General features: G+C 41.9%; 1 protein-coding gene and 1 long non-coding RNA gene across 2 annotated transcripts in view; one reads left to right on the top strand and one right to left on the bottom strand.

Moving 5' to 3' along the window:
• Positions 1–668: 668 nt before the first annotated feature.
• LOC136286033 (uncharacterized) lies at positions 669–1,652 on the bottom strand. Its single transcript, XR_010719699.1, has 3 exons — positions 1,307–1,652; positions 784–873; positions 669–700 (listed from the first exon to the last, which is right to left on the bottom strand). It is a non-coding gene; the product is annotated as an uncharacterized lncRNA (long non-coding RNA).
• A 1,592-nt stretch (positions 1,653–3,244) lies between these two features.
• The window catches only part of CD99 (CD99 molecule (Xg blood group)), a 28,952-nt gene continuing 17,964 nt past the window's right edge, over positions 3,245–14,232 (top strand). Inside the window, exon 1 of the mRNA XM_066176467.1 lies at positions 3,245–3,522. Within this exon, the coding sequence (XP_066032564.1) occupies positions 3,462–3,522 (61 nt within the window). The 5' untranslated portion in view covers positions 3,245–3,461. The remainder of the gene's footprint in view (positions 3,523–14,232) is intronic.

Raw genomic sequence — 14,232 nt, 5'->3', positions numbered from 1 at the left:
ATGTAAACATTTATATCCTCACAGTGAGAATAAACCTAAAGATCAGAGCTCATACTTCAGTAGATGCCATGACAGAAACCAGAAATGAAACCCTGCCTGTTGGAATTCTGGAAACTGATGGTTTTGGGCTTTCTGTGCTGAGGGTCACTGACCCTTATGCAGGCACTGCATTTGGCTTGGGTGTGTGGAGCAGGCTTCCAAAGTTAACTGATAGTACTGGGATTGTGGGTGTGGGGTTGGAATAGAATTGTATGATATCACAGGGTGAAAAATTAGAGTTTAAGATTTTAGCATATAGTAATATATATGGGGCAAGATGGAGACTTTCGGGTGGAGGTTAGTTGTTCTTTTTTTCACCTTCTTCATCATGGGTTTGGGTGGTTTTCTGTAATTGGTTGATGGATTCCATATTGCAGACTTCAAGTAGTTAGTTATTGGGTTTAAAGTAAAAATAACTTAGGTGGCATTTCACAATTGGATGGATTGTCCTTGAAAAGACCTTGTAGAGATGGAGAGGTACTCCACTTTGCACCTTGTTAACTAGAGTTACTGCAGAACTCACATATTGTGAGACTTTAATATAGATAAGAGCTAATGACATCTAAGTCTGAATGCAAACTTAATCTCTAGTGCTATTATTAATACTGACCTTGGGGGAGAAAGAAGCCAGAACTGTCACATCTGCCCTTCAGTTTGATTTCTGAATGAGTAGAAAACAGGAGATACTTATGGCAAATACTCTTCTAATGCATGATGTTAGATGGAGCCACAGCATGAACATACCCCAACACAGTCCTTGGATGTTGGTTCTTAGCCTCAAAAACATTGCACCTGATATACAGTCATTATAGAATATTTCCAGATCCTGGTGAACTGTAAAAGCAAAAAAGGCAACATAATTTCTAGGGTTAGTTTTGTGCTTATACCAATTTTATAGCAGTAACTGAACACAAGCATGATTCAAAGCATAGTTTGACAATCCTGCCCATCTTTCGTTTTTCCTTTGTGCTGTCTTTGTCCATCTGCTTCACCATCAGTGAAGTGGCTGTGGCCCTCTGATTGCAAAGGGTGTCCCTGGGGGACAGAGCAATAAAGTTTTAATGGCACCATGAAGATCTGTTTTTTAGCAAATAAAAATCTGTTTGTCTTTTCTTTGCTTCTTTGGCCATCTGGAGAGCTATCATGTTTCTGGCAAGGTTGAAAACTCATAGGTAAAAAGGAAAAAATAGCGTAAGGCAGTAAAAGAGCTATAAGGATCTTACTTTAGAAGAGGAATTGGGGGAAACTGAGAAGGAAGAGCATTTACCTTCATAGCTCAGACGCGCCTCTTCAGCTGTGCACACCACAGATTTTATTCAAGTTTGAACAGTTTCAACTGGGTTTACAATTTCCAGCCTTCATTGTGATGCTCTACAAAGCCACATTTTTCTTCAGGTCAAACCACAGACCACGCATGTCTTTTAAAGTTCATGTTTTTTAGAAATAAGCCATATGGCAACTTTTTCTCCTATCACAGCATCTTAGATCAGAAAAAATACCCACGCTGTCTGCAGAGACTTCCTGGTAGAGGCTATGGACAGTACAGAGAGTAAAAGACCTGCTAGGACAACCATTGCAAACTGGGCAAGACAAAGGTGGATGCTACTGGAAGAAGTGGGTCTCAGATTACAACTATTACTCACACAATAGGAAAACCAGCCTTATTACTAAATGATTTTGATTTTTTACAGATGAGTTGGCTTTACATGTGAAACCACAAAGCCTTGACTTTTTTTCTAATCAAGCCCACACATAGAAGAGCTGGTAACAACAAATCAGGAACCTCATTTTCACAAAATATCAGTGAAATTTTCAGATCATAAGATTAGTAAGATTGAAAATATTACCCAATATTTATAAATTTGGAAAATTTATTAGCCATGGAGTGGTTAGTGTCAGCTAGTTGTGCCCCTGCTTCAAGGATTGAACCAAGTGGAAAACACAAGCTCTAGTACAAAGTGCAGTTATTTCATGTCTGTTCTAAGAGGAAGTTGCTTTTTTATTTCACCTGAAGAAGGCAGCTTTGAGGAAGAGTAATTCTGGCAACAGGAAGCTACAGGGCCCTGTTCTGACATGGTACTATCAGTGACATAACTAAGTTTTCTCTGTCTTGGGTGTCTCAGGTCTTGGGTGAGAGGAATGTTTTGGTATGATGAGATTAAAGAAGTGTGCAGTAGTCTTTTTGGCAAGGGACCAACTTCTTAGGTGATTCCTAACAACAACCATAAACACTCTGTTAAAAGACATCCTTTGAGCAACATTAATATTTTCCTGTGTATGTGTACATAGCATTAATGGCACGATCCATACTGATGGATTACACAATGCATGTGCACATATTCAGTCTCACCTTCTAGGCTTGGAGTCTGGCAAAAATGGGAGCTGTTAACCACCACATAATGCTGACTTCAATACTACTCCTGCAAAACTCAGATATTTTAATGAAAAATCTTATCCTTAATTAAAAACACAGCATATTTTTGAATGTTTTTTATTAGCACAGTTAAACATAAACTCTTTTATGCCTTAGAGTAAATTTTAAAATAACCTGATTAGGCACTCTCAAGGAAAAAAAAAAAAAGTAAATAAATATCCATCAATTTATGAACTGGGGACAATGATTTGACATTCCACTTTTCGAGGTGGCAAAGTCCTATAAATGCTAAGTAGCATGTATGGACCTCTCTGAGGAAATTATTGGCCTACGACTACTGAATCCAAGTCAGCTGCAAATAACCAGCTACCTTCTAAATCACACTGTGCATGTCACTATGCTGTTTATTATCCAGTCAATAACCAATGCATACCTGGCAACTGAAGAACCAGGATTTGGGGGGAGTGTATTTTTTCATACGTGCCCCTCAACACAGCTCAGCACAAGTGTCAAATACAAAACTCGAAACTATTTCCCTCTGACTAAAGAAAAAGAAAGCCTGCCACGGGCAGCATAATTAGATGTCCTGGTGTGTTTAATATCGGGTAACTTTTCCTGAGGAAAAGCAATGCAAGGGAGTGCCTGGCTTAAGAGAGGGCAGCGGTACTTGAGCACCTGAGCCTTCATCTCTGCCGTTAAAACCCGGGAGCAGAGTTTAGGCCCCATAGCCTCCTTTCGGAGCCCCGCTCCGTCCGCAGGCGGGCTGCACGGCAGCGGCCAGTGCTGAGCAGCACAAGGAAGTCCCATTCCTTCTTCATCTCGGCCCACGGTGCCAACCCAGGCCCAGCAGACGAGTCCCGGAGCTATCCCAGCCCCGCCGCTGGAAGGAGGGGCCCCGGGGCGCGGCGGCGGGAGCGCGTTGGGGCGGTGCCCCGGCCCCGGAGCGGTGCCGCCCTTGCCGCCTCTGGAGCAGCTGCGGCGGTACCGGGAGCGGCTGGCGGGCGGCGAGTGGTGTGTGTCCGTCTGTGGGCTTACGGTGCGGGCAGCCATGCGGCGCTGGAGGCTCCTTCTCTTGCCGGTGCTCCTCGCCGGGCTGATCTCCGTCAGAGGTGAGGAGGGGTGGGAGCGGCGCTGCCGCGGCTCGGGCAGGCAGCGCTCCCCTGCCCTGGGCCCCCGGGGCGGCGGCCGGGCGCTGCCGCTGCACATGGAGCCCCGGCAGCGGTGCGGGGCGGCCAAGCGGTCCCGGGAGGGAGCCGGGAGGGTCCCCGGCTGGCCCTGTTTGTCCGTCTGTCTCTCTCCCTCCAGTCTTTTTTTTTTTATTATTATTATTTTTTTATTTTTTTTTTTTCTCATTTAACTCTTTGGGAAAGTATTTCTGAGCTTTCAGCCCGCCTTCCGCACTGGAAACTCTGGTTTATCTTCTGCGGTCAATACGTGGTTCTCGCCCCAGCAGGGCCCTTGTGTGCCGGGTGGTCCTCGAAGGAGTTTCGAAAGGGGTTTCGCGTCCTGGGGAGTTCGGCTGGAGTGTAACTTCCATTTTAGGAAAGCAAACGGAGTTACTGCAGTCCCAGGGCATCGATAGTTACTCACCAGCAAGTCTGCTGTCGCACGACAGCCTTTAAAAAATAATTCTGGCAAAACCGCAGGGTGAAACACATTGGTATGTGTTCTGAAAAGCTGCTTGTTGCTTCAGTATATATCAGGGCCGATTTTCCTGAAACGTGATCAAAAACTCTCTATGTAATAGCACATTGGTATTTGGTGAAAAGAAACATTTGGGTGTGGAGAAAGCAGCAAAGTCCCCAATATGGAGGTTTTTTTTCCAAGCGGAGGACTGCTGAACTGGAATATACAGCCCAAACTGTCATTTCCCATTTATATGACTTGTTTTTAAGACATTTCTTTCTTCTTTTACTATGTTAATAAGCATACTTACTGCTCTGCCTAGGTATTTTTTTTTCAGGTACTTCATAAAAACAAGACCTCAAATCTTAAATATTTACCTGTTCACTGTAAAAGAGAAGGAAAAATACATGTTCCTAACGTTGAGTGGAAGCTGTAGATAGTGCACACATGATGCCAGATAAGCAGTTTGACAGCAAAGCTGCTTTAATTCAGTTCTGCTGCGGCCCTATTGTGGTCTTGATTGGCAGGTTGTGGAAAAGTGGAACTCGTGGAAAAGTAGTAGTATTTTACAGAAACCACCTTTAAAGCTGATAGATGACTCGGGCTGCTTACATTTATCATCTTACTACTCGTGTGGAAAACTTCCTCTGCTACTTCTGCGAGCAGTCCTCATGGTCGTGGACAGCAAGATATTTGCTGTGATGCTCTTAACATGCGGAAGTGAGAAACGGTCTTCCTAGACTTTTTGCCAAGAAGTGTGGAGATGAGAAGAGATGGCTGGATTGTGCTTTACTGAAAGGAAGGTGCACAACAGCTGTCTGTAGGAGTTTTATTTTGAATTCTGAGGGAAATGACACTACCTTTTAAACTGTTTGCTTTTAGAAAGCTAGTTAATTTATATGAGTACTGGTTAATGTCAATAATGCAAACTGAGTAGAGAGGTTATAATTAGTTTGGACAGTTTTTCCTTGAACAAAATGTGTAAGAATTTGGGAACTGCTGAGAATGTCAGCTTGGAGAGGGTGGGGCCCTCCAGGGGAATTTCATATTTGTGCTCATGCAATCTTAAATGACAAAAGTAAAACTTGAATTACATACTTTTGAAAAACTTAATTTCACTATTTCTGGGCTGTCTGTAGTCTCAATTTACTGCTATAGAAAGTTAAGGGTCTTGCTTAATCAGCAGTTCAGCTGTCATGCAACAGTGTGGAGCTGAGTGATTTCACTGGGGCTACCAGCTTTCATGATTCAAGCCGAAGAATCTGTGCTATGGATTGATAATTTCTTACGGGATCATCCATTTTAGGCACAGAAAAGCTGTCAGTGTTAAATCAATATTCAAAATATCAACAAAGATTTGAATGTACTGTTAAGCAAGGGTGAACTGTGTTATTTGAGCTTGCTTAGAGAAAGAGCTTGCAGTTTTAACCTCAAAGCTGCTATTTAAGTGCTATCTCGTGTGCTAAGTATGAACTCCACCAGTCTGGCAAAGCTGGAATTGAGATACTGTTGGGGCTGTATCCACAGGCAGGTTGAATGCGAGTTTTTATTTCATCAGTTTCTGTAGACAGCCGGACAATGTGCCCCTGCTGAGGAGCAGGAGCTCTGTTTCTCTTCCTCCTTTTTTTTTGGTCTGGTGCCCATCGAGGCCTGCACTGCGATGATTCATCTTGATAACTCAGCAAATGACTAATCTGCATTGAGTTCGCTCTGCGGAGTGTTTGATGGGTGTTCTGCCAGCACAAGGGAGTGGCAGGGCATAGCATGGGAGAGTGGAAATGAGGTAGGTACAGGGGAAGAAAGGGCAGGAGGCTTCCTGCTGTGTGTGGCTTGCTGTGAGGTGTGTGAGAGACCAACTCAGCCATCTTATACCTGCAAAATCATCTGGTTAGTCCAGTGTCTAATTTGAGGCATGTTGTTTTCAAAATGCAATGCAATGCACTAAAAAAAAAAAAAAAAAGGCCCATTAGGCAGCATGACTTCTGTACAATGTGTATGAAGACCATAGCAGATGATGAATCAAAAACAAAAACACACCCAAAAACAATAACAACAAAAGAAACAACCAGAAAGAGCCCTTGCATGATACTCCATACCTGGACCTTATTTTAGAGGTCTAAACCAACCTCAATGATTCCCTGTGATTCTGTTCATGATGAGCAGCAAAAACCTGCTGCATTCAGACACAAGGCTCGAAAGTCTCCCTTATCTACTGTAGAAAGATCAAGGCATGAAAAGCTGCCTGCTCACTGAGCACCTGGAATTTAGACAGGGATATATGGTTTAAGTGTCTGTTGCAAGAATTGGGTAAAGCTTGTTGATTGAAACCCAGTTGCCAAAAGGACACCCTGAGGTGAGCAAAACGGGCAGGAAGATGAGGTACTCATGTGTTAAGATCAGTAGCCTGGGGTGAAGTGCAGGTGGAGATACCTTCTGTAATTAGAGGGCCCTGAGCAAGGGAAGGTAACACTTGTGCTCCTGGCTTCTTGCTGTGGCACCTCAGTGTTGAGAGAGATGACTAGTTGGATGAACGATGGTGACATGATCCTGTCTTGTAATCCAGTAGTTGGAGCTTTCAGCTGGGACAGGGAGGTGCTGCAGGGACTCCTGGAGACTGAGTTCTGCTTTGTGGGCTCTGGAGTTGTTTGCCTTTTAAATCTGATTTTAAAAACCCTAACAAAACCAATAATAAGTCAACAAACCACCACATAGTTTTCATTTGAACAATTTCAGCAGCAGTGCTAGAGTGCATACATGGCAGCATGAACTTTAGAGAAAATAGAAAGATGGAGAAACAAGTGCTGCATTTTTAATGTGAAACAGCTAATAATTTTTTTATGTTATATAAACATGGCCACTGTTATATATGTATTTTTTATGTTACATAAACATGGCCACTGTTTATGTTATATAAAATGGCCACTGCACTGTTACATCAAAATGATGTCACTGCACCAATCCTTAAACTTTCCTGAAGCTTTAACTGTTAGTTACAGTGATTTAACTTGGCAAGAGTTAAGTGTGACTCAGCTTACAGCCATCTAGCCAAGACAAATTTCAATATTTTCCTGATGTTACTCTGGTTCATGATTGGGTTGCCTGTGCTTGATACACTTGTCTGCCTTAACTCTTGTTGTCTTAAACTTCTCACTGCAATCACCTTGAATTTCATCAGGTGTCAGCTGTGTTAGAAAATGCAATGATAATAGTAGTCATTGGTTAAGATCATTTTGACAGGAGCATTCCACTTTCTTCTAGCCTTCTGCAAACTGCTTTTGCATGCTCTGGCACAGGAAGCTGCTCTTTGGAGTCTAGTAAAATTGTTTTGAGAGAAAGTTATGAGCAAAGCAGTCTCAACTCATGGAACTTAAATGAGCTTACTGTCAGTTAACGCAAACTTCTAATCATGGGTTTGAGAATTGAGAGAAAAAAAATTAATCCATTTTCCTTCTTCTTCCCTGCTTTAATTTTAAGCCCAAACAACCCTACCCTCTCTGTATCAGCTTCCCTGGTTTTCACTGCAGGTTGTCCTCAGCCCATCTTCTGCTCCTTTGCTGGGGTAACATACAGAGCAAGAAGGTTTCAATGAGCTTAATGGTGTCTTTCTGCTGCTCCTTCATGCTGATCTTCCTCTGCTCCTCTTTGCTTTTCCGTGTCCCACCCCCTTTGTGCTGTGAAAGTCCAGGAACTTATTTCTTTGTGATATGAGGCCTGTTTAGAATACTTTTTCTCAATACTGAACAGTTTTTTTAAATGCAGAACACTTCCTTTAAAGTATATAGTTGATATGTCAAGTGCCGGAGTAACTCAAATGTGTTTTGCAAAAAAGATCATTTGGAAAGAAAACATTTACATTTTAAGTCAGGTCTGATCACACATTGGCTGCATAACAAATGCGTTTAGTTTATTCTGTGCACATTTCAGTCACTTGTGAAGTGTCCACATGCTATAAACATCTAAAAATGGCATCCTTAACAGTACTTGTAAAAGGAAGGCCTCTTGACTGGGGCAATGGTTAGTTAAATGCAGATGTTAATTCTGCTCTACTTTTCTCGTGGCTTGCATCCTGTGAAACTCCCGTTGGATCTCTTCTTGCTTCCAAATTTTTTGCAGGAAATGGTATCCATTTCTTGATATGAGTAAAGTATCCACAAAGCTTATTTCACTCTGAGCCCAAGAGTTTTATTCATGGTAAAATCAAACTTTGTTTTTAGGATAGCGGTTGTTCTTTCATCAGTTAAAAGTTAAACTCAGTATACAAGTCAGTCTTTCCATGAAATAGAAGTTCTTTTTGATTAAACACTCATCAATTTAATTGGTAAAAATCTGATCTTAATTATAAAATTGTCTTTGCATGCTTTTTTGCTTAACCACAGAAAAATGTTGCTTGTGTATTTTTTGTTTGTGAAGAAATCTAACATTCTGAGGAAAACATAAAGTGAAATTTTTTTAAACCCTGATATTTCCAGGAAAGCAAATCCAAGTGATATTGGTAGAATCACTGTTTTTATAACTGACACAAAAATATTACACTTTAAACCTTCTGTTTCTGGAAGAAGTGTGGTTAGAGTGTTTAGACTTATATTTTACCACCTCTTTTTTTGTCCCTGTGATTTGGAGGAGAAGAGTAACCCGTGTGAAGAGGAAGTGGTGGTGGTACAGCTAGTGGTGATAGTAGCAGTAGTAGAAGCGAGTGTGGTGAATAAAAAGTGAGGTGAATGTGTTGGGTAGTATACAGTGTTTATTATAGGTGATGATATTGTTGAACAAACGCTAGAGTCACACAAGTCCTTGTTAAACTTAGAAACAAGAAGTTTCAGGATAAGCTTTGGGGGTGGGACTTGGAGAAACCTGTGCAGAAATCTTTTAGATGAAGCTGTCTTTTTCTACATTTTATATCAGTATCTTTCAACCTACTAATTCTTCCCTCACCTCCAGCTACCCATACCTGTCTGTATTTTCTCTCTTCAGCACCAGAAATGCCTTCCTGGCTACTCTGCGTTTCTTATTCCATCCTGGATGCTGGGCATCTTGCAATTGGATCCCAAATTCAGTAGTTAGTTCACCATCTCTTCCCTGCTCTCTCCCTCCCCAAATGTTGCAAATGGTAATTGAGACATCTCTTCCTTACCTCAGAGCTATTGCTGCTTGTCTTAGGCAGCAAGGATGGAATCTGATTTGCAATATTCTTCTCCACCATTTTCACACAAACTTTCGGCTTTCCTTTTTTCTAATTTGGCCTTCTGTGAAGGTCAGCTCTTTTCTTTGTATACTAAGCAGAGATGAGGACCTTTTTTCACCAAATTTCAGGCAAGACTTTTGATTCTAAAGCTTGTGGCTGTAGTGAGCTGACAACTCCTCTGCATCCAGATTTCTCCCTCTCTCTCTCCTTCCTCCTCCCTGTCACTGTTGTTTCTACTCCTATCCCTTGGGCATTGCCACTGTATCTTTGTCACTGGCTCCATTGCCAGTCCTATATCCTTGCACAGCTCCTTCAGATTGCATTCTTATCTGTCCTGTATCCATTCTAATTGCTTTCCTGTGGTGTTCTATGAAATTATTAAATTCCTAGTAAATGAGAAAATTTATAGTGCAAACTGAAGTCTGACATGATTGGCAGCCTGATTAACACTGGAACATAAAATCTAATTTGCTTTTAGGAGGTGATACAGAATCAAAGTGTAGATGATGAAAGTAATTCTTAGAGTGGACATGGAGAATTCTTGTTAAAGGTTTTGTCTAAATATTGCCGTAGTACTTCCACAAGATGCACTTGAACTGAAAATGCCTACAGTTCCACTGTGAACGCATTCCGCTGTTTTTCTGGGTTCATGAACACGCTGAAACTACTAAGAACATGGCCTTGGTACAAAAAGGAAGACTTGCCTTTTTCCTCAAGTACTGAAGGATAGGAATTAAAAAGGAAAACCTCTCAACCTTCTTTTAAATGAGAAAGAAAACTTATATCATGTTTCTAGCTTGCCATGTCTTTGTGCCAACTCCTATGACTCAAATAGTTGTGAACACTGTATTGAGTCTGGTTTCCTCAAGCCACACTTTCTCCACATGAAACCCTCATCATAAAACCCAAAGTCTTCCTCTTTCTTTTAGCACAAGAGGTCATAGCTCGTTTCAAGTACACAGATTGAAAAGCCTGAAGAGTCTTTTTAGCCATAAGTGAAGAAGCCACAGTGAATATTAAGTCTGGAAAAACAAAGGCAATTTTACTGTTCGGTTAATGTTTCTGGTTAGATTACAGATTTTATTTGGGCTTTACTATTAGTATGCAAACTGTTTTGAATTGGTAAGAATTGTGGTGAGGAAGGTAAAAGAGAAGCTGTGAAATTGTCATCTTACAAGTCAGCAGACATAGGAGTTGTGAATCTTCAGTGTGCTGCTAAAAAAATGACAGTATTGATCTGGCTCTGTATGCATTGTAAGTGTATATTTCAAATAAATTTTATTTTAAAGAAAGAATTTATAAATGAAAATCCAAGTTCCATTAATTTGTTCAACATAAATTATAATTTAACTTTTTTTCCTTAATCAGAATGACAATTATTTACCAGTCCAACAGTTGAGGTTTTGGGACCAATGTCTGTGTCAATCATTACCCAATGTCTGCCAGATCACAAATTTTGGGTTCTTAGTGCTTCCTCATTTCTTGTGCTAAAACTTTACCATGTTTCATCTAGTGCGGATTGCCTTAATCTTTTGGCCCCTGAACCTTGCTGCTACACTTTGTTTTTCCTCTGAGCCCCCCACCACACCAGAATTACTCTTTCTTCCATACCTCCCTAACCCGGTCCAAGAGGCCACCAGAGATGCAGAGTGTGAGAATGCAGACCAAACAAAATGCTGATGTTTCGTGACTGTTTGTTGTGGAGTTTGTTGCCTTTAATCTATCATCTTACACACTTTATTGCTGTATAAAGTATTTTACTGATTTGGGATGAGCAGAAAAAGCACACAGCCCTTGAAGTCATGCCCCAGACATCGCACAATTGCCCTGAAAACACTTCTCCCTTTCTCTGCATTAGGCTGGGCAGGGTACTGAGCTCTAGAAATGCATGTAGGGGTTTGACTGCTTGTGATGTGACCACTGACTTGAGGTACACGCTTCTGGCTAAGAGTCTTCGTGGACGTCAGTCAGAAAGATTCTTGTCAAGAACTGCTTAAGCTATGGCTAGATGTAAGTGCAGAAAACCTTGAGAGGTAATGAGAGTCTTTAACACTGGAAGAGGGAGAGGTGCTGACTTTGACCTTTGGAGAAAGTTACAAAAATTTTCAACAGACCCTTGCGGAGTGAGAGGAGGGCTAGCATGCAAAATGCAGAATTACAGGAGTAAATATTGGTGTGCATGAGGTATCCTAGTCAAACTGGGCCATCTCAAATGTAGTTTTACACAGGGTTCTTGTAGCTTTCAAATGTTGAATATAACACAATTCGACTAGTCACACCCATAGTACTGAATACTAGTCATGATAAAACTTTGGAAAGCACCTATATTTCTTACTACTTTTCAACTAATCCAGACATTCTTGGAATCAGATTCACTTTATTTAATTATCTATGTTTCTATGATGCCATCATAGAAACCCTGGGAGGGTTTTTAAGAGGTGTTGCAAGGGTCAGGATGCTGGTTGTCCAGGCATATATTTTATTATCTCTAAGCTTCTAAGAAATAAACACAGTACTTACAGGGCCAAGCTGTCCTTTGGTTTATTTTACTTTAGCATGATCAATACCAAAGTGTCCATTAAAATTCCACTACTACGTTGCATTGTAATGTAAAATGTGAATTAATAGACATAAACAAAGTTAATATACCTTTATGCTACAAAAACTGATTGATAGTTAGGGAAGGGAACTTACATAACAAGAGTATATGTGAGCCTTGTGGTCAGAGTGCACCTGGTTATGGAAATTTAGGGTATGTGAGTAGTAGCTGCGAGGCTTGTCAGCTTTGCAAAAGCTTAAAATCCTGTCTGTTGAACAGAAGGAGCTCCTGTTTGAAGCTGTAGACTGTGAGCAACGTGCAATTAGAGAACTTTGTTATCTTAGGCTTATAAAAAATGGACTACTGACATTTCCTATGCTAAGACAGAACTTCAAAAGTGTCTGAATGCAAAACAGGTGTGCAGTGCCTTCTTGATCTTAGTGAGATTTGAGAACAGGTTTTCCTAAGACTGCTTCCAAGCTCCTGATCCAGCCCCCTGACCACAGAGGCAGTGATGGAGATCAGAGAGGTCTTGGTCCATTGTGAGCCTCTCTAGAGGAAAAGTGATTACCCTGAGACTGGGGAAGAGGGGCAGGGATACTCATTGCTTGCTCCAGCAGGTGAAGGACAGGGCTGGCTTCAGCAGGTGCTCTGTTGATGCAAGAGATGGCAGTGGCAGCAGTGGCCCTGGGCTGGCCTTGATGATGTCAAGTAACTTCATGTTTAATGCACAGAGTGACATCAGCTTGGTTTAGGGTTGCTATGAGGAAGGTGCCATGAACTCAAGACCAGTTACCTTGAAGGGTGAAAATTTGAAAATTTCAGCATGCAGGAGCAAGAACCAAACAAGCTTTAAATAACTAAGGCAAGGCAATTTAATCAAACATCTGTGGCCTGTGTCAAGTGTATGCTGCACACAGATGCAGACAAGACCATGCTTCTGTCTGCCAGCTGCATGTTGCTTTAGTCCCTGAATTGACACAAAAGGTAACTTAGTAATAATTTAAATGCTCACAAATTTTATGCTCACTCATTTACTAAATGCATTCAGGTTTGGGAAGGGCAAGTACATAGGTGAAATAGAAATAGAAATAAGCATCGTGTATGGCAATGCAGTCTTGCATTGTGGGCAGGTCCTCCTGAAATTACAGGTAAGAAAAAAAATGAACAAAAAATCAAATAAATACGTCCAATGACTTTTGATTACTTGCCATGTGAATTCAGTACCTTTCATTTTGCAAAACCCTTTTCCTCTCCTTCTACTTCCCATCCCAGTGCCCCCAAAACTTGTCATTTCTTGGTGGAAGTGCCATGCTTCCATCACCCAAATGTTCTTTTAACAGTTCTTGTTAGTGTAGCTTAGGTTTCTGCTTACAAACTTCAGGAGACAGAGCAATGTATTTCAGTTCTCATTTGTAAAAAAGAATTACAGATGGAAGAGTGACTTATTTTATCTGTAGTTCTATGACTTTGTAGCACAAGAAGTATAGTCCAGTGGCCAGGATTGGCCCGTGCCACAGAACCATAGGCTGCTGAAGCTGGGGGACATCTCTGGAGCCCTCTCAGTCCCACCACCTCCTGCTTCAGAAGGGTCAGCCCCTGCAGGTTGCCCAGGACTGTTGTCAGCTGGGTTTTACTTATTTTGAACATGTGGAGGTGGTACTCTCTGCAGGAGTCAACTTTCCCCAAAGCATGTGTTGCAAACCACTTTAACACAGAAGACCAAAGGAAAGTAAGCCTCTGTGAGTAAAACGGATTTGATCCAGAAAGGTTCGAAAAATACCCAAAAAATGTGATTAAAACCAAATGAGGTTAAATGTTGGTGCCAAAAAGAATTTGATGTATTTTATTTAATAGTAAAAGAAGCAAAGAGGAAGGGAAGGAAGGGCTGGTGAGCAGGTGTGTGGAGGGTGTGAGGGGGCAGGGAGAGAGTGACAGGGCTTTGGCAAAGCATATCATCCTTCCAGGGCTCCACGTGATGTCTCATTTCTCTCCTCCACCTGGTCCTCTTGGTGGTGAGGGTTCCCCGCCACCACACCATGCCAAAAAGTATGCAATCCTGTGGATTAATGTATGTTTGGGGCAGGTGGGAGTGCCCACGTGCCTCTGAGGGGACTAAGTTTGGCACTGTCCCTTGCAAGACTGTGGATCATACTGCAATGCTCTGCCACAGGGTGTGGGGACCCCTTGGGGGACCTTTGATGGGCCATGACACCCCCTTCCTCTGTGGATATGCTTTTCCCTGGGTGAAGGGGCCCCTCAGCTGGGCTCCTTTGCACAGTGGAGGATGGATGTTCACTGCCTCTGACCAGAGGCTTTTATCACCCCACACACCCCAAACTTCTCTTCCCCCACCATGCTGTGGTATGAGGGTCTGTTCGAGCCTGTCAGCTGATAATCTTGAGCTGTGGCCTCCTCCCAGAAGAGATTAAGCTTGATCCCTCTGTGAATGTATTTATTCTCTCCCCAAAC

Source organism: Chamaea fasciata, unplaced genomic scaffold (assembly GCF_029207755.1).
Source record: "Chamaea fasciata isolate MVZ Bird 193981 ecotype frontalis unplaced genomic scaffold, bChaFas1.0.hap1 SCAF_2, whole genome shotgun sequence".
NCBI classification, from domain to species: Eukaryota; Metazoa; Chordata; class Aves; order Passeriformes; family Sylviidae; genus Chamaea; species Chamaea fasciata.
Note: the sequence above shows the minus strand (reverse complement) of the source record. Positions and strands in the feature narration are given on the sequence as shown.